Here is a 23,760-nt window from a genome sequence, read left to right on the forward strand (position 1 = left end):
CCAGCCGCAAAAGGCCGCACTGTTACAGAGATGTAGAATATAAACACATCTGTCTGGAAAGCACTTTGGGTTTGCTCTTGTTTAAATTTGCCATGAAATATAAATAAAAAGGACGTGACAAAGTTCAAACATTTTTTCATATTGTGTTTGAAGTATTTTATTTCAGTTTCCTAAATATACAGATAATAGTAATTTAACACAATTCAGTGGGCTACATATTCAACTTAGAGGATGGAAACAAAGTATCAATCCTGCTATGCAACTTCAAGATGAGAATTTACAAATATCTGGTAAATCACAAATCTTTCAAAGTTTCTTGTTATCTTTAAAAAGGATATTACACAATGATAATGCAATGAATTTAAAAACAAGCTACAATACAAATTTAAAATATAAACATTTCTGCTTTGGTACAGCAGGTCCTTTTAGTGAGGTTTCAGTCAGAAAGTTTTGCAACACTTGAATTACCACAAGGTAACCACTTGTATATTTCCTGGCATTCAGTAGGCGGACGTACACTTTTTGTATCAGTGGGGGGATCTAGTTGTGGTACTTCTCTGTGAACTGCCAGAGTAGTCTGCCAGTGGGAGGGGAAACCATTCGGGGGCCAGACATAGCACAACCAAACATCTCACAGAGAATATTAGAAATGTTACTTTTTGCTTTATGTTGAACTGCTCCTGTGTCGTGAATACACTGACCTATGAATCTGTTCTTACACCGTCAGGAGCCCTAGACAAGATAATTCCAAAGCCATTACACTGTAGCTGGAGCAAACTGAGTTTCAACACTGGGTGGCGTCTATATGTTCATGTTCAATCTTTACACACACATTCTTGCTTTACATAACTCTGTGTTTAATCATCATAATTATATAACTAACCAAACAATGAGTAATACATACTTCACGTTGTGTTGAATCTGCTGTCAGGTAGGCTAAATCAGATAAGAAAGACAGTTCTTGACTGGGAAATCAAAGTGCTGTTTTTCACTTTTAGTTTAAGAGTGTTTACATCTAGCTACATTAGGTGAACTTTATACACTGTACATACATGGCTGTATAGTTGGGAATATTTTTAAAGTTTCAATTATTAAAAGTAAACACATTATCACCTTATCAACATTTGATGACAAACGCCTGAATAAACTCACTGAGTGTTTTTGAAGTTTAATGCTATTTGTAAACTGCTAAGCCCATAAGGATTAAAAGGTTAAACGCATTAAATAAACCTTTGAAGAATTTGTTCTGCCACTGAGTCATATAGCCCATAGACTGCCTACAAACGCCAAGACAAAAGCAAAGACGGACGAGTGTGGGAGGGAGACATCTTGTTTTACCTGCTTATCTTTACTTCCTGTTTCATCGACGTTGCGTTAACATGCCACGTTAATTACATTTAGCCGATTTTATTGTCATATGGATAGGGTGTTAATACAATAACGAACCATCCCAGAAACCTGTATATTTGTTCAATTTCTGTACAACCCTCTGCGTTTACGTTTCTTTCCAATACATTTTGAATTATAGTTGTGTCGTTTAGGTTTTTTACGTCAGTTTTGATATTTCCTATGGTTCGTGAACGCAGCCTGCAGAAGCTGCCTGTGTGTGTTTGGTGTGAAGGAAGGGGGGGACGAACTTAGCTTGTTCAGCCATGTTAGTTTTCTCAAACGATGAGAGAGAGGAGACATGGCCTTGTCACTGAGCGGAGACGATGAGGAATATGATTCAGAATCTGAGCAGGTATTTTAATTTCGTGAACTCTACTTTGCTCTGTATGCTTCTCGATTTAAAAAAAGGGTTTTGGCGTTTTTTCCTTTTCGTCAGTTACTTCAGGTGAATGTTTGTATCCGCTTTTCCTCTCTCTATGTAGGTTAGTCGGGTTGAAAGGAGAAGGTGTGTTTTAAACCTTATTCTTCGGTCAGCCAGGTAATAGCGAATAAACACAAAGCTAAATATTTGTACACATTTAAAAGAACTGGAGTTCCTCCTTTTTGTGTTCCGTGACCGTCCAAAAACACACCGTGTCCTCGCCTCCTAGACACCATCTATCTTGTTAGCCACAACCGACCCATTTTTGTACTGACCACCTCTTAATAGCGAGCAGCCTCATCCAGTGAGGTTACAGATCCGCGGCTGTGACCACAACCTCGTTATCACCCACTACCTTAACGGTGAAGGCCATCCGACTTTATGCTGGCCAACTTGTGATTTTATCGTGCACTTTGGTTAACCTGCTATATCGAAACTGTTTTTCATGTGATTGATTTCCTCTCACTTCCAAAACTTGTCCCACAACTCTGCGCCTTTAAGAAAGCTTTAGTCAAAAACGTTGAGGAAGCAGGGACAGAGAAAGGGGGTGGGGGTGGGGAGAGGGTAACAATGAAGTGTCTCTACTTCTGTTACTTAGTAGTCCAGTGGCCCCAAACTGGGCAAATGGGTTTGATTTTTAACAGAAATAAAGCTTTAATGTGGCTTACAGGGGGGAACTTCTCATGAGTGGCATGGAGTGCATGCTCATTTGAGGTCAGCAGCATGGATACTTTCTCACAGGGCTCATTAGATATTGCACAAGTCTCTCCAGCACACAGTTGGCATGTACAGTTCAAGAGAAATGGGAGAAGTGCTGATGTAAGCGTCAGACCCCTGCTCTTACACAATGTTTATATCCACAACACTCACTCACTCAGAGTGTAGCATCAAAGATCATATTTTGAAGTCTTCTGTTGTGACATATTATAGGGAGAGCAGCACATGTTATTTGTGCTAATTGAGCCCGGGCAGCAGATGAAGGCAAACGTGAGTTTCACTTGCTGACATCCACGCTGATGCTGAGTCAGAAGATTGTGTCACAGCAATATGGGCCATGTTTTTATTTGCAGGGTTCAGCAGCCAATTAGTGTCTGTGCAGAGACAGTGGATCTGTAGCGTAGTGGTTTACACATTTGGCTACTAAGTGATCACGGGAGGAGATACATCTGGGATTAAAAAAAAGCAGCCAAATAAAATTTGGAGACATGGAGGGAATGGAGGACATGTCAGTTTTTTGTTGTAGTTTTAAACTTTGCATGGACTTTATTTGCTCAGAGACTTGGCCTTACTTTAGATATGCTATGAGAGACAAAGTCATGTGAGATAAGGTTAGGGAAATGGTGAGGTATCAGCCACACCTGCAGCAACAGCACCTGTCCTTTCTTCTGTGTTTCTTTCTCATATTTCCGTATTAGTCAGATGGATTAATGGAAAGCTTGGCACCATGAAAATAAGCTTTGCCTGGTTTGATCATTTAGCCTGGTTTTGCATAGATGCTCTGTCAGCAGCAGCAGCAGGCAAAGAACAACTTCTTGAGCTGACAGCAACACAACAGAAGAAACTCTGATATGTAAAGGGATAGATCTAACAACGCGTTTCAAAATCCTCCTGGGGGAAAACGCTCCAAAGAGCAGTTTCTGTTAAACAAGAAGAAACATGTTGTCACTGTTGTTATTAGCAATTTGCCGTGAAGCTTCTTTAGCACATATTTAGGGCTGGTTTCTCCACTCCTTCCAGTGAATATCATTCAGAAAGCAAGAGTGACGTTATCGTTCGCCTGGAACATCTTGTTTTACCTGTCTGCAACGCCTCAGTATCATCTTCCACATAAGACAACCGCAGAGGCTTGAATGATCTTAATTTATTGTAATTTGGTGTTTTATACAAATGAATGGAGTAATAATTGGTCAAAGAGCTGAAATGAGCCGTCGTGCGTGGGCCGTGTGTGATTTCAGTAATAGAATAAGAATAGATGACATCAGGAAAGTGCTCAGAGCACAAATCATAGCTCCACTCTGAGCTTATTTTTATCCATCTCTCTCAGTTTTTTATTCAAACAGTTGCCATCAGAGAGGCAAATGTGTTGCCTAGGTAACCTCTCCTCCTGTGTGATTTGTCTTATTTTCATAGTGCTTTATATTGCCCTGCCATGGCAACAGGGAAGAGAGTAAGAAGGAGATGTGAGAAAATCACAAAATGAATTAAGGTTTCAGGATTCAGTTAGATAATTGGTTGCTTAAATTTCAGTCTGATCGTTAAATTACTGTTTTTATTTTTAGTCCACAGCATCACACTGTTGCTGCTTCCAGTGACTCAAATAAGAAGATTTGGAGTATGCTTTTGTCACAATTCTCAAGGTGACACCCTTAACCCTAAGCTTAACATGCACTGTGAGGATACAATTTCATTGACATGCCTACATTATGGGTACAGTTCAGTTTATATAGCGCCAAATCGCAACAGAAATTGCCTCAAGGTGCTTCATATCGTAAGGTAGAGACACTACCCTCACCACAGCTTTGTTTTTCTTTTTTTTAATTGTTAACTTGATTTAGAGTGAGTACTAGTTAACCCAGTAGCCAAGAAGCAAATCATTTGTTTAATCAGTAACACAATAATTGTATATCAAAAGCCTACAAACACCACTTATGTGTCGTTAATGTTCCATCCAATAGGAATCCAGTACTTTTTAAAGCAAAAACATGCAAATATTCACTGATTCCAGTTTCTAAAATGTGAGAACTTTTTACTTGAAATGGTAATCTGAATACCTTAATTTGGGGTTATTTTGAGAGATCATGATCAACTTTTCAGATATTTTGTTGACAAAATAATTACTTAGGAAATATTAAGGGAAATTAATTGATGAAAATTAATATTAATTGCTGCTTAAGTATAAACTGTTTCCACATGGCTCTGTTTGCCGAAGGATAGTAAAATCCCAAGTTCAAGGTGGAACTAAACTAAATTCCTTGTTTAGTTAAGGAATTTTTTAGTAGCTGGGTCATATGACTCACATGTAATTAAGCAGCAGCAAGAATAGCCTATAAATAAATACATAATGCATGCATCACAGTTTGATGGCAGTGCCAGTTTGATTGGATTCCTTGTGCTGATTACTGTTATTTCAGCCGTTTGGTCTGATATCTGTTCACCTGTTAGTTTGCTTAAAGGTCCTGTGTCCATGTTCTCAATGACAGAGAGTCTCTTCATTTTGAGTTATCATCTAATGTCTCTTACGTTTTTTGCCTTCCAGCAGCGGGCAGCTAACCGGCCCAAACCCAAAATGGGGACGTCGTCAGCTGTTAAGCTGCCGTCCAACCGCAGCTCCTCTGGAGCCCGCCGCAGGAGGACACGCTGCAGAAAGTGCGAGGCTTGCTTGCGGTCTGAATGCGGGGAGTGTCACTTCTGTAAGGACATGAAGAAGTTTGGTGGACCAGGGCGCATGAAGCAGTCCTGCATCATGAGACAGTGCATCGCGGTGAGTCAGTAGAGCTTTAGAGCCAAAATTATCCATGAAGACATGTAACACTGTCAGCTTTGTTTTTCCAAAGCATTCACTGCTTAATAAACTTTATTTCTGCTTGTTTTTTCTTTTTTCGCCCCATGCAGCCTGTGTTGCCCCACACAGCAGTGTGTGTAGTGTGCAAAGAAGCCGGGAAGGAGGACACACTGGAGGATGAGGAGGACAAGTTTAACTTTATGCTGATGGAGTGCTCGATCTGCAATGAGATCGTCCATCCCAACTGCCTGAAGGTACAGAAGGGCGCCTACGTTGGGAACAGCTGAACAACTCCACCTCATCATTACAGTCATTGTGACGGTGACTCACACTGTTGCAGTAATGTGCCAGGAATCTCAGATCATTGTAACATGACAGGAGTGACTCAGGCAGTTGAATCGCAGTCAGAGGAGATAATTGGGTAGAAATGTTGATGTTTACATAACGCTAAAAAAACGTTGTTTGTGATGTGGATCTTAAGATTTTACGGCTCCGACATGACACCATCACGCTGAGGGTTTCACTGAACACATGCTTAAGAAAGCTTAAGAGGTCAGGAGTTTAAAAACAAACTCTCAGATTAAAAAAGAAACTGTATTAGATCATGACCAAAAAGGGCAACACACTGCACACACCCTGTTTGTAACCTGTTATGCAAAAACACAATTTGCTATTTGCATATGTTTGGTCAAACCAGTTTTTGAAGCATGGTCTGCATGTTTGTTTTGCATGCAAGAGCTAAGAATTTTTAATGCCATCAGCTAAATTCCTCAAAAGAGTAGAAAACAAACAAACAAAACAGAAAAAAAGAGGCTGCCTCTTTGTGCCTCGTTACAGGTTTTTCCTAGCTGTTTTATTGTCTTGTTGCAGAATATATTTGGAACCTCATACAGCAGTTTAGATTTGTAACAGCATATTTAGGCCGAGTTGAGATCTTTAACTGTTTATACTTCCCTTTTCTGAGTAATCCATGAAGCAAGAGTTGGCATGTTTAACAGCGACTGAGGTTAAACTGTGCTGACCTGCCTAACAAGTACGCGTCACAACAGCCACTTTCACTTCCCTTGCCTTGTTTGCATTAAACACACTGAACACAAGACTAAGCGAGAGCTGGCAGTTCAAGTTGAAATCCGACTCATTTGGCCGTTGTTTTTATCAGGTGTGTGACGCTTCGGGGGTGGTGAATGATGAACTCCCTAACTGCTGGGAATGTCCTAAATGCAACCATGCTGGAAAGAGTGGAAAAGTGAGTACAAATATGTGTGTGTCACGGTTTTTATGTCACGTTTCAGCTCATCAAGTGTGTTTTGGAAACAAAAGAGAATTAATTAGCATTACAGAGCTTTTGTTGCTTTCATTATTTCAATATTCGGTTAAAGCGTGTGTTGATCAACTCGCCACTTCCTGTTTATACTTTTGTCATCTTTCACATGTGGCAGTGAAGCAGGAAACCTCTGACTGCTGTGTCTTATGTTCTCGGTCACATTGATTTTGTTTATTAAACCATAGGAGCACTTTTAGGAACAGCGTATTTTTCTTGTCAATATAGGCTAAAGGTATAAAGTTGTCTCGCAATTATTGTCCCTTTGGCATTGAAGCAAAAAAGGGGCCCGGGGTTCAAGTATGCCTCCAACCTCCCTGGCTCTTTGCTGAGGGAACAGAAGCCTGTGACAAAGGAGGAAGGGGACGCTTCTTCAGCAACTAAGAGGAGGTCAGACAAAGAGGAGACACCCAGGTACCGACCCGAGGAGTCTCTCAGCCGCCAGCCGCCGGTGCTTTCACCCAGCAACCTGCCACGGCCCCGGCCCGAGGACAAACTGAGGAAAAAGAGGAAGCTGTTTGATGATGATGAGGAAGAGGATCTCAGTGTGAGGAAGAAGGTTTGTATAATAATGTACAGTGTGTAAATGGAGCAGTATTTTGGGGGCTCTAGAGTGCGACCAAATTGGTCACAAATGCGACCAAATTTTTCAATGGTGCGACTCAAAAAAAATCCTAGTTCGCACCGGTGCGACCAGATGTTCGAGTAAAAAAAAAAAAAAGTCTCAGTGTGGTCAGACATAGTCAGGGGCGGGACTTCTCTGATTGGCCGTGGTGCAGATATTCCTGTGGTCCTTCGTGTGTACGTTTGAAAGTGCAGGTGGATAGAATTCCGCACAAAGACGTAAACACAGAGCGTGGACCCGACGCATCAGAATCAGTTTTCTCTTTCTTGGCTTTCTTACCCAACAGCACGTGAATGTCGTCATTAATTCCCTCTGACTTTTGCTGTATTGCTTCCACCATGATAAAATCACACTTCATGCACAGCTTTCTCTCTCTGTGTACTTTAAGAATAGTTTCCCATCTCAAATCTCTGTTTTCGCCATTATTAATTCGCTTAATTACCCACCAAACTACCGCTGTTTACAGCGCTATCTGACGCTTTTTTTTTCTTTTCTTTTTTTAATGACCTCAGACAAGAGAGGGCAGCAACTTCTGCTGTTCAATACTGAAGAAATTTAAACTTTTTAAAATTATGCAAAATTGCAGAATATTTTTAAGGTTATCTGCTATAAAACGCCAGACTGTCTGAGGCAAAACTGAATTGAATCCAATCGGGACCTTGTAAATCTGAATCGAAAGGATTATAGAAATCAATGATGATACCCAGCCCTAGTGAGTAGCCTAGGCCTGACAGAAGTGGATGTAGCTGTGGGTAATAAGATGTAAAAAGAACTATTGATAACTTTTTTGTTAAGGCCTGATCCGTCTGAAATTCATAGCCAGTGCTCTGACAAGGAGCCATCATTCTCTGAACCTGAAAAAGCACAGTGTATCCAGAAAACACATGTGCTGCGATAAATGCACTGCCCAAGTGTCCCCTCTGCCCACTGCCTTTCAGCGGCAGGCAGCAGCAAACAGGTCGCCAGAGGAGGCCGATGTGATGATTCATTTTAACATTGTCTACAAAGTTACCAAAGAGTGCCAAAGCACTGCAAGCACAAACACTTTTTCAGTAACTTATCTTTCTTGTAGAACTGTGCTCCAAATAAAGAACCTTGTGTTGACAAGATTGTTAGTTAATCATTTCTAAATCAATATTGTCTGTATGGACAGCAATATTCCCCCCCAAAAAAGTGCACATGTAAAACTGCAGTGTTAAGTGATGCAGTTGAAAAATGTGGGTGCGCCTAACTTTTAGGTGTATCAGTGCAAACGTGGCAAAAAGATCTAGAGCCCTGACATGTGGTTTTGTTTTTGTTTTTTTTGTTTCTCCAGGAAAGGTCAGATGATCCTTATTTTTCCAAACTTCTTCAACAAATCAAGAGAGAAGAGGATGATGAAGATGCTGAAGAAGAGGATGAAGACGGAAGGGAGCCTCTTTTCCAGAGCGGTGTAGAGAGGAAAGGGCGCTCTGGAGACCCTGAAGATGATGTGGATTACAGGGACTCCAAGAGCGACCTTTTGAATCTCAGCCTTAGAACACCGGTTGGAGACAGTGACCAGTCTCACTGTAGCTCTCCACAGGCCGGCCCCAGCAGTGAGGGCGGGAGCGAGACCCAGGAAAAAGGCCCGCGTCCAAAGGCTCGGCGTAAGCGGCGTTTACCTAACAGAGAGCTGAGTCGGGAACTGAGCAAAGCACTTACCCAGGAAATCCAGAAGACCGAGGACTGCATGGCCAATGAGAACCGGCAACCACTGAAGCCTGAACCAGAGACGGAAAACGAGGAACCCAAGAAGCTGTTCTGCAACGGCAATGAGCTCGGGGATCAGAGGGCCCACCTCAAGACCAAAGAGATGAATGGGAACTCCTGGGAGCTGCGACACTTCTACCCAAGTCAGATCACTCCGCTGGGCTTCAACAGGAGCACTCCGACAACCCGGCCGGTTCCTCCGCGCTCTCCACCCAAGTGTGTCCAAATGGAGCGGCACGTTATTCGGCCCCCTCCCATAAGCCCGCCTCCCGACAGACTGCCTCTAAAAGATGGAAAAGCACACATTATCCAGCGAGAGCTCTGGATGAAGATATTCCGCTATCTCACACACCAGGAGCTGTGTGTGTGCATGAGAGTGTGCAAGACGTGGAACAGATGGTAAATGCACAGCACTATCTCAACAGTGATTTAAAATATATTTCTGATGTTTACAGTTAGTGCAGAAGAGAAAAAAACCCTCTGAAATGTGGAGGAGCAGTTACAGTTTGGTTTAGAGTGTTCTGCCTTGACACAAAGACCTGACATTCAACACAAATCTTTATTTCTGCTAGGTGTTGTGACAAGAGACTCTGGACAAAGATAGATCTGAACCGCTGCACCTCAATCACCCCACTCATGCTAAGTGGGATTATCCGCCGACAGCCAGTCTCCCTGGACCTCAGCTGGACCAACATTTCCAAGAAACAATTAAGCTGGCTTATTAACAGACTGCCAGGTACTTAACTATAAGGGATTTTTGATCTAAGGTTACAGAACCCCCACCCCCCAAATCAGTGTTTTAAAGTGCCACTATATGTTTTAGGTCTGCGAGTGTTAAGGCTGTCAGGTTGCTCCTGGGCTGCTGTGTCTGCACTCTGCACCTCCAGCTGCCCTCTGCTGCGCACTCTCGATGTGCAGTGGGTGGAGGGACTCAAAGATGCACAGATGAGGGACCTCCTCTCCCCTCCCACAGATAACAGACCAGGTAAAGCACAACTACTATCATAAATGTGCCCTTTTCTCCTGCCTGCCATGCTGTTATGCATAAATGATACTCAAAGTTAAGTTTTAACAGCTGCAACATAAACACAGTTACTAATCATTTCACATTAACTTGTGTAAGTGTTAATGTTAAAACTCTTAGGTACTCAGTTACACATTGCTAACTATTTTATAGAGCAACTCTTGGAGTGGGAAGCTTTTCAGTAGCTGAAAAGGTTATTGCTCTCATTCCAAACCCCAAAATAGATTTTTCCAGGAGGCGCTGCTTTAGATTTACGTTTTCAAACTGAAACACAAGCGTGAACTTGAATGTCAGAGACTTTTATAATCTTGAGGTGTTGATCAAATTTAAAATTGTTCTGTGTTACTTTTTATTTGACCAACTAACTAACAGGCCAGCTGGATAACCGCTGCAAGTTGCGGAACGTGGAGGAACTGAGGTTAGCGGGGCTGGACATCACCGACACGTCTTTACGCCTCATAAGTCGACAGATGCCTTTGCTCTCCAGGCTGGACCTTAGATACTGCAACCATATCAATGACCAGTCAGTCAACCTGCTGACAGCAGCAGGGACCACAACCAGAGATTCCCTCACAGAAATCAACCTCTCAGGTGAGATGTTGAATCAGAGCGTGGAGTCATGGGAATATACAGGCATCAGGCTTTTTCATGTTTGTTTTTTTTCCAGCAGGCTTGCATACAAGTTCAGCTGGGCGGCTGAATTCAAATAAATGGCACACTTCCTGTCCTTTAAATAACCTGATGGTCAGTCTAAACTCATACTTCCATATAATAACACAGAAAGCACCTCTGTTAGGACAAAATAGAACTTGTCATAAGACATACAATGATTGATATTTTTATTGAGACTGGGTGTGTCTGTTTCCAGTGGCTCAAGTGTTTGTATTGTTTGTGTTGGTGTCTCTTTTGGGTGCCAAAATAAAAACAAACAAACATTGAAACTAATAAAACAAAACTGAAACAAGTAAACCAACTCTGTAAAATAAACTGCAGTCAAAATAAGTGTTTAAAATTATATAGAAGTTTTCAAAAGTAATGGAAAATACAAGACAATAACAACTCTTGTGTTAACCACAGAGGAAGAAGGCGAAATAGGGGGTTTTGCTAAAGCATCGATATTAGCCACTAAATTATTTAAATGCTGTGGGTTGTGCTTGATTGTTCCAGGAAATTATATACTTGGACTTGAGATGAATAAATAGATTAGTATACTTAGCATTGGTTAGTTTACTTCCTTTAATATGCTGCTTTTAGCATTTCAGCTACTGTGCACTTAGCTTGTGTTTTTTTTTTTTTGTTTGAATTAGCAACGGTACTCAGAATTACAATCTTCTTTACTGTCATTGTGTAAAATGTAAAAAACAAGACAAAATGCAATGCTTTGCAAATATTGTAAACGCATATTTTATTCATAACAGAACATAGATGACATCTCAAATGTTTAAAATAAGAAAATGTTACAATTGTAAGAAAAATATTAGCTTGTTTTGAATCTGATGGCAACAAAATGTCTCAGAAAACTAGGACATGTACTTGGCATTGTTGTGGTGGGAGCATATGTTGTTCTAAAAGCTGTATATAGCTTTCAGCATTGATTGTGCCTTTCCAGATGTGCAAGCTGCCAGTTCCATAGGCACTAAAGTCCGCCCATACCGTCACAGATGGTAGTAAGCTGGATGACAAGCCCTCTCCTCTTTAGTCCAGAAAATCAGGTGTCCATGGTTTTTAAAAATAATTTGACATTTTGATTTTTCTGACCACATAACAGTTTTGCTCTCAATGACAGAATCATGCCTGTTTTTAGTGCTGCACCACCTGAGGGCCAGGAGATAACAGGCATCCGATATTAATTGTTGATCTTGTCTGCTGTGAGGAGATTTCTCCAGAATTGTGAGGGCAGTGTTTTGTAAAGCCTGTCTTCACTTCTAAAGAACTCTTAAGTGTCTCTTTAAGATGCACTTTTAATAACCAGACATTACTGGCCTGTTGCCAATTAACCTAATTAGTTTAAAAATATTCCCTCAGCTGCTTCTTCTTAGTACCACTTACTGTTTTGGCCTTTTGTTGCCTCCATCTCAATGTTTGAGTTTTTGTGAGACATGCTGCTGCCATCAAATTAAAAATGAGGTAATATTTTTCTTAAAATTGCACATTTTCTCAGTTTTTTGTGTACTGTTTTGAAAAAAGGAAATGCGCGAGATCTGCAGATCATTGCTTTCTGCTTTTATTTACATTTTAGTCCCAGCCTTATCAAAGTCCCCGGTTTACATTTATAGCAATAAAGCCCAGTTTTTGAATGCCAGATGTGATTAGTCTGGAGACGTATACATTTTTAAATTAGCAGGACTGACAGTTTTCTGTTCTTCTAACCCTTTTTCCTTGCCTCATTTTTTCAGTGTGTAACAGAGTAACGGACCATTCCTTAAATTTCTTCAAGCGCTGCGGAAGCATCTGTCAGATAGACCTTCGCTTCTGCAAGCAGGTGACCAAGGCAGCCTGTGAAAGGTTCATCGCAGAGATGTCTGTGAGTGTACCGTTTAAATTGAAAGAGGACAAATTGCTGCAGAAGATAAGCTAGTTCCCAACAGGGCAAACAATAAAAGGACTTCAAAGATGGTCTTTGCACTTAATGGAACAACTGGTCCTGTGATAAGTCTCTGAATCACTGTCAGTAAACTGAAGTGAAAGATTGAGGTTGACTGGATGGAAGCCTTGGAGTCTAATGTCAGGAGGTGACAAACATTCACTGGACGGGTTAAGAAGAGATGGCATGCATGTGTTTCTTTTGAGACTACTTTTATAAAGACCTGCTTGTAATTGACTCCTGGGTTATTTTTATTCCTTAAATATTTGAAAAACAGTATTTTTATAGCAGCAACATTTCATGAGTTTACAGTGTCTCAGGAACTATTATCACAGAGAGACTGTACCGTGAACTGAAAATGATCTCCTTCAGTTTGCCCTCTTGTAACAGTCTGCGTGCCAAAATGTACATTTGAATTTAACATCACTTCAGTATCAGAAAAATAAAATAGCATGTACAATATATCTGATCATAAAAATATTTAGAATGTCTTTTTGATGAAGATAAAAAAAAAAAAAAAAAAAAAAAAAAAAAGATAAACAAATTTCATATTCTGTTACACCCTCATGCCTTCAGTTACATTACTACTTTAAACTGTGGAGTGTTTTTGCTTTATGGGGTTTTCAACAATATTTCAATATTAATTTATTGATTGTTTTTTTTATTACTGTTTGTATTTATTCAGTAAGTTGACATAGGTGTGTCACATAGCTGGGTCAAATAATTAGTACAAGTAATTTATCAGGGTGATTTAAGCCTGTTGCAGCTCCCAGCGGGTGAAGTTCAACACCCAAAAGTTAGTAACAGGAAGCTGACTGTCCCAGCAACTGTGAAACTGACTTTGTGATAATACAGTAATCCCCCACACATCTGTTTTCACCTGGTTCTGGTTTATATAATCTGCTAACGCTGACCTTTGCAAATAACTCATTTGCATAGTTTTGAACCTATACTCCCTACAGTAGGTGTTGTATTTTGGTTGTTGTGCTGTAATTGATCACCTCAGGTGAATGTGATGTTTATATTTGTAAATCCAAAAATGATGTGCTAATATGCATTAAAAGAATTTCATTTGTACCATTAAAGCGAGGCTTTGCTCTTTTCTCTTTTTTCCATATTCTCACAGGGCTAATAGATTTTACCTAATTTGTACATTTGGCACAAGCCTGTAGTTTGTACTGTTGCCTCACAGCAAGGTGGTCCTGGGTTTGAATCCACCATCTGTTCGTGGTCTTTCTCCAGCTTTCTTCCACAGTCCAAAGACATGCAGTTAGGTTCATTGGTGCTTCTAAATGACCCATAAGTGTGAATGAATGCCTGCCTCACTGTTAGTCGTGTGAAAGACTGGCAACCTGTCCAGTGTGTACCCCACGTCTCACCCTATGACATCTGGCATAGGATCCAGCCCCCTCATGACAGATGGGTGGATGACTTGCAAAAAAGTCATGTTTGCCAAATATCAGAGAAATACAATAAGAGGGTTTAAAATAATTTTCTTTTTACCACTTTTTGAAGTAGTGAAATTAGATCAAGTTAACTTTTGTTTGTGTTTAAGTTGTAAGAAATTATTGGATTGATTTTTGTTTATTTTTTTTTCACAAATTTAACGCCATACAATTTTAGAGAATGAAGTAAGAAGTGTGTTCTAAAACAAACCTCTCATCACCACCCAGGCCTTGTCTTGAACAATTTTGTGTTTGGAACTTAAAAGGCTGTGACATGATCACTTCCTCAGTAATCATTAGCCAGGACAGTAAAAGACACATGCAGATTTCAATTGAAATTTTAATTACCAAAATAAAAAGTTCAACATTCCCAAATACAAAGACCAAACCTAGCACACAATTAAACCCTCTGTAAAAGGAAAAAAGTGCAACCTGATCCGCTACTGTGTATGACTGTAGCGGACATCTTTACTGTAATAGCAGCAATTTTGACTTTGTGGGTTACAGTACAGAGCGAAAAGCTTGTGAAAGAGCAGGGTTTTGTGGGAAAATAAAAGCAGAGAATTTGTTTCAGGGGTAGGGGCAATCTAAGGAGTAGGATATGACCTATCTGGTGTAAAGCAGTGTCATGCTCTGGTTCAAGCAAATTAATGCAGATTAAAAACATTTTAAATCACCTGACAGGAAAAATGTAAACCTCTAAATATAAACTGAACCCAATCCCTGGGCCACTTCAATCAAATAATTAAAAAAAAAATAGATATATACATATCTCATATGGATCCATATATGCAAATATACATCAAGTCATTAACTTCTATTTACTTCCTATATCACAGGTGTCAGTAAACTCATAGCTATATCTTTGAATAGTTAGTTCAATACATTACTCCTACATGAGAAAAATCAACTCGTTAAGACACTTCATTCCATTCTCAACAATACACGACAAATAAAAACAAAACAAAAAAAACAGTTCCGCGGGAGGTGGTTGGGGAAGGTGGTGGGATGAGTTAGCACCGGTTTTCGTACTTTGTCTCCACTAAAGAGACAAATCAAGAGGTGACAGCGGAGGTTAGCTATTGCTGTAACGACAGACGTTGTGATCATTTAAAATGTGTAATGCATACAAGTAGCTATGTAACAAAATAAGTGAACAGAACAATTATATGTCAACTCCATCTGAAAAATCACAGCGGCTTTGAACTCAAGCAGCTCAAAGATAAGCACGCATTAACTCAGCTACTATTAGGTCGCTTGCGAGTAGTGGATCAACACAGTTGTGAAGAAAAGTGCTTTCTGGTCAAACATGCTGAGGAATCAACAATCCAACACTAACCCTCACAGCTGAAGGAAGGGGGGAGAAAAAAAAAGAAAAAAAAAAGGTGAGAAGCATAAGGGCATGACGCATTATTTGGCACCTAGTTCACACTCTCCTATGTTGAGCTTCAGCATGTGCCCTCGCCCTCATGAAGATATGTAGTCACTTGCAGCAGTTGTTAAGTGAGGTGCTCTCAGGAATGCCCAGCAGAGTAGAGAACCAGCTACAGTTTACAGGCAGATCTGAGGGTGAAGCGTTGTTTAACAAGACTGCACGCGGCTCGTGCCGCACATTCTTTGCTTTGAAAAACTGTAAGAAATACATTTAAGACATTTGAGAATAAACACAGATATGGAAGATATGTTAACTTGAGGAATGACTTGCTGGAGGGTACGTTCCTACGCTCTGCCCACTCGTGAAAGCGAATAGTCAAAATTCTTCAGAAAGACATTTCTTAGATTTCACTGTGCAAATAAAGTGAGACCTCAGGGAATACAAACATCCACAGACTGAGTCTTTTGGGGATTTGAAGGTTACGAGCTGCATTGTTGAGGTTAAGGTACAGTCTCAGTCTGAAGCAGGTGCAGTGGTGCTGCAGAGGTGCATTAGGATTTGAAGACGTGCACAGCTCTCACGACGTACTGCCTGCAGATCGGGCATTCATTCATCCTCTTGCCGCACTTGGTGCAAGTGACCATGTGTCCACACTCCAGGAGGACGCAGTCGATCGTAGCGTCCATGCAGATCCTGCAGAGGTTGTCGTCGTGAATCGTCAGTGGACAGTTCTCCCCATCTGCGAGAAAAGAGAGTGATATAACCACACAATGAGTAAAGGGTAAGAGAGCACTGGAATACTCAAAAGCTTCACAAAGCACCCTTGTCTGATCGAGGTAGGTCATGCCCACAATCGCCTGCAAAATAACAACCCCTGCAGTTTCTAAGTGTCAAGATGTTACTATGTCAACCACACAATTTTGATCTCTAGAAGCAAGCTCAGAGTGAACACACAGGGCTGACATACTCCAGTTTTCAATATAATTACTTCACATATTCCACACACACACACACACACACACACACACACACACGCGAATAGATGAAGGAGATTGATCCACCATGAAAATCAATCTTCAATTTTCTTAAGTGGGATAAATGAACATTCAACTTTCATCCTCAATGCAACATCAATATCCCCTCACAGGAAGAACCACGTATGGAAATGTTTCAAAGAAATGGGTCGAATGGAAAATGAGAACAGGTTCACAACGAACACTGGTGCGGTGCAGATGGGTTCATAGATGGAACATGTGACCACAAGGTATAAGCCTTACCTCCAATGGCACCATTGCAGATGGGAGGGGGGAAGGTCATCACTTTATGAGGGAGGAGTAAAGCAAGCGCGAGACATATCAACAGGAGTCTAAACGAAAAACTCGTTCAAATGACCCTACCTGTGTGAGTTATCAATAGCACTCGCAGTAAATAATATTGTCAGAGGAAGCAGAGATATTTAGTTTCAGTGGTTAAAAACAGGATGTAGTTCCAACAATGACATCTAGGACACTGCACACAGAAGTTGGGTGAAAACTTACCTGTGGTTACAGTGCTGCTCACATTTTCCACTGCAAGAGAAATAAATGAAATGTACTGACACACTTCATTCGACCACACAACATGATGCAGTTGAAAAGGTTTGTAAACTCTTTGAAGTTAGCTGGATTTCTATGTTTAACTTGCTGATAAAATGCGGTCTGATATTAATTATAAACACAGCTCTACTTCTACTGTCTTTATTATCTTTATTACTGGCTCACAGTACAGGCTGGAGAAGGTTAACTCTACAGTTTATTAAATGGTACAGTCTGTTTTTGTAAGCAACCACAGCTTTTTTAAACATTTCCTATAGCTGCTCGAGACTTGCACAACTGTCAGGAGGAATTTAGATTCAAGCCGCCTACATAATGGTTTCAGTTCATCAGTAATTCTAAAATATCTTGATTCTTCTTTAGGTCATCTCAGTTAAATTAAGGTCAGGACTTCTGATTTTCTCCTATTCACAGCAATGGCTGTAAAAAAAGACTTCTGGTCCTCTAGATGTCTGTAGGACAGGGCCTCAGTGACTTATTTTGGATTATACCGAATAAGAAATTAGCTTTAGTTTGTAAATCTTGGTTATACTACATTCCAAAAAACAGGATTATGGATGTCGTGCTGCCGGCTTGTGATTGACAAGTTGTTAGCTAATAAGTAAGCACTTTCACTGTTAGCCTAGCCACCCTCATCAAATCAGTTTGTATTTATTTCTTTTTCAAATGAAAAAAAAAAAAAAAAAAAAAAAAGATTGCAACGATGAAAATACAAATCTCAAGACTTCAAAACACAACATCAGAAACAAACAGATGACATCACGGTAGCTACGCCCACCTTTTACACTGTGCACTGACCGCGCTTCACAGATAGGTGTGAAGGACTTTTCTTCACTCCAAACATACCGCTGTGTTCACTTAAACTTTTGTTGGCTGAACATATCCTACAATAATGTCCTACAACTTTTAGGATATCCAGAAGATCTGTAGTAGTTTACGTTAATCGTATCCTATTGTTCAGTGATTTTTCTCAAAATTTACACATGACCAAAGATTTCAGCCTTCTGAGAGACTGAGCAGGCTGCTTAATGCTTCGCACCACACCAGTCGCTTTTTGTTCTTGAGAACAGCAGACTTAATAAAGACATGCAAGGACTGGTTACTAACCTGAAAGGTAACCTCTATCCTCTATTACCTGAACACTGGACTTTTTAGAGAAGTAATTAGCACAGAGGTTAATAAACTCTTCCAGCCTGGACTGTGAGTATCTATTCAGAGTCTTTAATAAAGATGCGACAAAATGAGTGTTTGTGTTTTATTAGTTTAGTCACATTTGTCTGTGATTGTTATTTAGATGAAGATAAGACCACGTTTATGTGCAAAAGATCTTAACTATTACAAACATTTCATATACTATAGATGATTTCTATAGGAAATTAAAAAAACAGGACTGCTTTAGAGCTGACAGCCCCCCCTCCCCCCACAGGATTTAAACACAGTAAGAAAGTTAATACCCACATGATTTCCTGTTCTCTTCAGTCTCCCTGTAAAGTCTGCTGACACGCTCCACCAGCTCCCACTTCTCACAGCACCCTGAATAGTTGACAAAATTCCTGGCCAGTATCTCTTTCAGCTGCCTGACAGACAGGCCCTCAATATCCCGTAAACTGGAGATGTCTGAGAGGGATGCTCTGGCCCAACGTCGAGTCTGAGGACTAACCTACAGGACAGGAAACACCACTAAATGAAATATTATGCACACAATACTCTTTTTTCATCATATTCTGCTTCTTGTTAATCATTATAATTTATTTGTTTGTTTTTTAAACTGTCTGCAAACATGAACGCATAACTGAGTTTTCATATCTCCAAGTAAGCAGAACTGTTTCTGGGATCTTAGATGAATAAAATTCTTTTCATTGATTTTCAACCCAAGTCACCCAAAAGCATCTAAGCATTCATCACACTGCTCTCTAATACTTGCACCACAGTTTTATCAGCAATAATGCATGAATTCACTTTTATTAAAAGGAAAATAAATAGAAAGACCTCAGGAGTGTCTTCACTGGGATCCAAGTTGAGAAGAGACACTGATGTACCGTCTCCCAAATCCTGAAAGGCAACAACAAACATCGTATGCACTGCACACAAGAAGCATGCCGCCAACAGAAGATTAGGATTAGACAGACCTCAGCCAGCCCATTGATACACTGGAAACAACAATGCCTGGTACGTTCCATTCAAAGACAAGCTTACTGCTCTATAATCAGGCCTGGTACAAGTATTTATAGTGGCTCCTGGCTGCTTGAGGTTGGGCTCTCTTCTAGCTTATTTGCTTTCTTTTATTGCTTTCTAGAGTCCTGATTTGTTTTTATTTAGTTGGTGTGCAAATTTAGCTGAAAGGATGAGCAGTGAACTCTAACCGACTCATTTTCTGGAAAACACTCACGTGAATTTCTTAGAAATGTATGCGTTGCACCAACAGAAAAGTATTACTACATAAATATCTGTAGAGGTCTGGAGAGTATGTTATTTGCATACATGTGTTTAACCTGGTTCTGACCTGGTTGGTGTCAGAGCTATCGCTCCTGCTGAGCGCTTCCTCCTGAGAGGCAGCGAACGCAGACAGCTCGGAGGCAGACTGTGTGGTAGAAGGGGTTGGAGTGTACAGGGAACGCGACTGAAGGCTGGTCATGTCGGGGTCCTCCTCTTCCTCGATTCCTTGATGACAGAGAACCAAGTCCACCAGATCTTCCTTCTCCCTGCAGGTGTCGGTGGGGATGTTACGCAGCAGCAAGTACTGACGCAGGTCCTTCACTCTGAGACGCATGAGCCGCGGCCGCTGAAAGGCCGTCGCCTTCAGCAAATGACACGTGGCACAAATGCGTAAATTCTCCTGAAGCACGGAGCACAGAGAGCAGAAGCTCTTCTTGCAGTCGCAGCAAATATACTGAGGAAGATAAACAAGGTGATGGAAATGAGGGAATTAGTGATTTATGCACACCTTCCGCCATGTGCTACTGCAAGGTATCTCATCGCAGGAAGACGTCACAGACAAAAATGTAACCCGTCTCATTCTCCTCCTTATATGCACATATATTTTATAATAAATATTGCTATTACAGTCAAAACAGGAAAAATACCAAAACCATTTAATAAATCACTGAATGTCACCAGAGCTTTATTGCATTTCTATCACTCACATCTGCTCTTCCCATGCAGACAGAGACAGGAGGTGCTTTCTTTCATGTGACAAACATCAAAGAGTAATAAATGCAAGATATGGGATTAGACCGGCATGGTGGTGTGCAGAGGGTTCAGACAGAGTGAGAGCCTGAGCATGAAGATATTAGAGCACTAGCATGTTGGTCCATCTGCCTCCCAACTTGTGCCTTTTTGTCCCAGGACAAATAAATATTCATCATGTCAGCACTCTAGAAAACCAGTTAGCCTCTTTTTAACTATTTGAATTCGTTTAAACCTTTATAATTACATGCTTTTTTCTTCAAAAAAAAAAAAAAAAAAAAAAAAAAAATGAACACCCATTAAAAATGCACATGAGAAAATGAGCTAAGCACGCACACTCTCCATGCCCACAGTACTTCTGTCTAAATAATTCATTTAAGATGTTTCCTCCTTATCAGACCAGGTAATATGTTTGTATTAGACAGAACACCCAGGCACCTACCTTCCTCCTGAAGACTGAGAAGGCCTGACCACAGGCCTTGCATACAAGACTGGGACTCCCTGAGCTGGTGGGCGGGTACGTGGAATATCCCGCACTGGGGGCAAATCTGAAGGGTCCAGCACCGGCCCCGAACCCTGGCTGCTGGCCTCTGACGGCCCCAGTACCCATGACTTCATTCAGCAGACCACAGCATGAAGCCCACATGGAAGAGGCCCCTGCCTGACATTTACAAAACACCTTTACTTCAGTATTTAGTGTCTTCACGTTGAATCCTGAAGAACATCTTGTTCTTACTGACAATATGTCAGCCACAAAGGCCCATCAGTATAATTTATACACGGTTACCACAAGCACCACAAGGTCACATATATGTGCATATTATACATGATTATAATACATGAAACTACTAGAAGGGGTTTGTACGAGCTGTTCATAAAGCACAAGATGTGAATAGATAAAGTAAATGTCAACAGTAAAAGCACTTAAGGTACCTAATGTCACAAAAAAGCAGAAAAAAAGCTAGACCAATATTCACCTGGAAACCTAATGTAACTAAATAATCTTAACGTCAAATCAGTGTTGAGTGACAGGTGCCAGAGTGGCTGTTTGTCCGGCCGTTTTGAGTATTTAGCCAGCACAAGCCCAGAAACGTCAGCGACCTGAAGCTTGCGTTAGCCGTTTGGTGCTAGCGAAAATCTAATCAGACAGATAATTGGAACAAAGGTTATGTAAAGAAAAAAATACCTTCATTGCAACTCCGGCGTGTCTACCAAGACAAAAGAGACTGTCAGTGTAACCATTGCAATGCGTAGCGTCGCTTATTTAGATAAAGTATCTTCTCTGAACGTAATGTGATGAAACCAACTCCCGAGTCCACCGCCGCTGTACTGCTGCTTCTGTGGTCTTATTGCAGCCAGGCGACGCATTAGTGCCACCTACTGTTAAGTCAAGTCAAGTCAAGTCAAGTCAAGTCAACTTTATTTGTCAATTCTGCCACATGTACAGGACATACACAGAATAGAAATTGCGTTACTCTCAAACCCTAGTGATTAGAAAAATGCAAATAAAATAATTAAAAAGTAAAAATTTAAATAAATACAATACAATTTTACGTATAACAAAAAAAGCTATGCAATATACAATATACAATATTCAAGTAAGAAGGCATAGTGGTGCAAAATAGGCAAATAGTGCAAATGGAGATTTAGTAGTGTACGGTAAGAGATAGTGTAACAACAAAGTCTTATGAGGTCCAATGCTTAAGCAGTCCAATGCTCCACAAAGTGACTGGAGCAGGCCAGTGAGTGCGTCAGAGAGTGAGTGTGTGTGTGTGTGTGTGACAGAGTTCAGTGAGACCGTGGTGGAGAAGAGGGGAGAGGGGGGCAGAATCGGGAGGGAGTTTAGCTTCCTGACAGCCTGATGGATGAAGCTGTCCTTCAGTCTGCTGGTCCTGGCCTGGAGACTCCGCAGTCTCCTCCCTGACGGCAGCAGCTTGAAGAAGCTTTGCATTGGGTGCGTGGGATCAGCCGCTATGCAAAGGGCTTTTTTAGTGAGACGGGTGCTGTAAATGTCCTGGAGGGAGGGGAGAGAGACACCAATGATCCTCTCTGCAGCTCTCACTATGCGTTGGAGGGTTCTATGGCAGGACGCATTGCAGGCTCCAAACCACACAGTGATGCAGCTCGACAGGATGCTCTCAATGGTGCCTCTGTAGAAAGAGTACATGATGGGGGCTGGAGCTCCTGCTCTTCTTAGTTTGCGGAGAAAGAAGAGACGCTGCTGTGATTTCTTGGCCAGTGCTGTGGTGTTGTACGTCCAGGAGAGATCCTCTGTGATGTGCACACCCAAGAACTTGGTGCTGCTCACTCTCTCCACAGACGCTCCGTCAATGGTCAGAGGAGCATGTTGGGTGTGCATTCTCCTGAAGTCCACAACAATCTCCTTCGTCTTCTCCACATTCAGAGAGAGATTGTTGTCAGCACACCACGTGGCCAGGCGTCTCACCTCACTTCTGTAGTCGGTCTCATCCCTGTTGCTAATGAGACCCACCACCGTTGTGTCGTCCGCAAACTTGATGAAGAGGTTGGAGCTGTGTGATGGAGTGCAGTCATGGGTCAGCAGAGTGAAGAGGAGGGGGCTCAGCACACATCCCTGCGGGGCCCCCGTGTTTAAAATGATGGTGCTGGATGTATTACTGCCGACCCGTACTGCTTGAGGTCTTCCGGTGAGGAAATCCAACAGCCAGTTGCACAGTGAGGTGTTGAGCCCCAGCTGGACCAGTTTTTGAGTGAGCTGTTGGGGGATTATAGTGTTGAATGCTGAACTGAAGTCTATGAACAGCATTCGAACATATGAATCTTTTTTGTCCAGGTGTGTGAGTGCTGAGTGGAGTGCAGTGGAGATGGCATCATCGGTTGAGCGATTGGGCCGATACGCAAACTGGAAGGGGTCCAGGGAGGGGGGCAGGACAGTCTTGATGTGCTGCATGACTAGTCGTTCGAAGCACTTCATCAGGATGGGAGTAAGTGCAACAGGACGGTAGTCATTAAAGCAGGAGGGAGATGACTTTTTTGGAACCGGAATGATTGTGGTGGCTTTAAAACATGTGGGGACGACAGCCTGGATGAGTGATATGTTGAAGATGTCTGTGAAGACATCAGTGAGTTCCACTGCACAGTCTCTCAGTGCACGACCAGGAATGTTGTCAGGACCCGGAGCTTTACGTGCATTGATCCTGCTGAGGGATCTCCTCACGCTGTCCGGGGACAGAGTCATCACCTGGTCACCAGGAGGGGGTGGGGTCTTCTGTGCAGTGGTGCTGTTTCGGACTTCAAAGCGAGCAAAGAAAGTGTTCAGCTCGTTCAGCAGGGGGATAGTACTGTCACAAGTCTGTGGTGGGGGCTTGTAATCTGTGATGGTCTGAATGCCCCGCCACAGGCTCCGTGAGTCTCTGCTGTCTTTGAAGTGATGGGATATTTTCCTGGAGTACTGTCTCTTAGCCTCTCTGATGCCACGGGAAAGGTTGGCCCTAGCTGTCCTCAGGCTTGCCTCGTCTCCATCTCTGAAGGCAACATTCCGAGCTTTCAGCAGCCTGTAGACCTCTCCTGTCATCCATGGTTTTTG

At 41.6% G+C, this 23,760-nt stretch overlaps 2 protein-coding genes across 7 annotated transcripts; one reads left to right on the forward strand and one right to left on the reverse strand.

Annotated features, from left to right (window-relative positions):
- Window positions 1-1,589: 1,589 nt before the first annotated feature.
- Window positions 1,590-13,682, forward strand: kdm2ba (lysine (K)-specific demethylase 2Ba). Of its 4 annotated transcripts, XM_085293846.1 has the most exons (11): window positions 1,590-1,741; window positions 5,067-5,291; window positions 5,423-5,566; window positions 6,472-6,558; window positions 6,902-7,192; window positions 8,574-9,388; window positions 9,562-9,725; window positions 9,813-9,974; window positions 10,386-10,604; window positions 10,684-10,757; window positions 12,410-12,559. In XM_085293846.1, exons 1-11 carry the CDS (start codon window positions 1,688-1,690, stop codon window positions 12,422-12,424), a joined length of 2,250 nt encoding a protein of 749 aa, XP_085149972.1. In that variant the 5' UTR covers window positions 1,590-1,687; the 3' UTR covers window positions 12,425-12,559. The 4 variants fall into 4 exon arrangements, with proteins under 4 accessions (XP_085149972.1, XP_085149968.1, XP_085149970.1 ...); XM_085293842.1 differs by lacking the exon at window positions 10,684-10,757 and having other exon boundaries at window positions 12,410-13,682; XM_085293844.1 differs by lacking the exon at window positions 10,684-10,757 and having other exon boundaries at window positions 6,911-7,192; window positions 12,410-13,682.
- Window positions 13,683-14,364: 682 nt separating this feature from the next.
- Window positions 14,365-21,537, reverse strand: rnf34a (ring finger protein 34a). 3 transcript variants are annotated; one of them, XM_085293849.1, is made up of 8 exons: window positions 21,382-21,537; window positions 20,638-20,856; window positions 19,513-19,899; window positions 18,999-19,061; window positions 18,468-18,669; window positions 16,956-16,985; window positions 16,695-16,736; window positions 14,365-16,156 (listed from the first exon to the last, which is right to left on the reverse strand). In XM_085293849.1, the coding sequence occupies exons 1-8, from the start codon at window positions 21,385-21,387 to the stop codon at window positions 15,969-15,971; spliced, it is 1,137 nt and encodes a 378-aa protein (XP_085149975.1). In that variant the 5' UTR covers window positions 21,388-21,537; the 3' UTR covers window positions 14,365-15,968. The 3 variants fall into 3 exon arrangements, with proteins under 3 accessions (XP_085149975.1, XP_085149976.1, XP_085149977.1); XM_085293850.1 differs by lacking the exon at window positions 16,695-16,736; XM_085293851.1 differs by lacking the exons at window positions 16,695-16,736; window positions 16,956-16,985.
- Window positions 21,538-23,760: the final 2,223 nt, after the last annotated feature.

The sequence above is a fragment of the Mchenga conophoros genome, linkage group LG12 (assembly GCF_057382185.1).
Source record: "Mchenga conophoros isolate Kocher_MC1m ecotype Shallow Benthic linkage group LG12, M_conophoros_male_GT1.1, whole genome shotgun sequence".
NCBI lineage: Eukaryota > Metazoa > Chordata > Actinopteri > Cichliformes > Cichlidae > Mchenga > Mchenga conophoros.

Coding starts and splice junctions, on each gene's coding strand:
- kdm2ba (XM_085293842.1), top strand. CDS start 1,688: ATGGCCTTGTCACTGAGCGGAGACGATGAGGAATATGATTCAGAATCT. Junction 9,389..9,561: donor TGCAAGACGTGGAACAGATG/GTAAATGCACAG, acceptor TATTTCTGCTAG/GTGTTGTGACAAGAGACTCT. Junction 10,605..12,409: donor CACAGAAATCAACCTCTCAG/GTGAGATGTTGA, acceptor TCATTTTTTCAG/TGTGTAACAGAGTAACGGAC.
- rnf34a (XM_085293849.1), bottom strand. Junction 19,900..20,637: donor TCTCAGTCTTCAGGAGGAAG/GTAGGTGCCTGG, acceptor TATCTTCCTCAG/TATATTTGCTGCGACTGCAA. Junction 18,670..18,998: donor CCAGTGAAGACACTCCTGAG/GTCTTTCTATTT, acceptor CCTGTCCTGTAG/GTTAGTCCTCAGACTCGACG.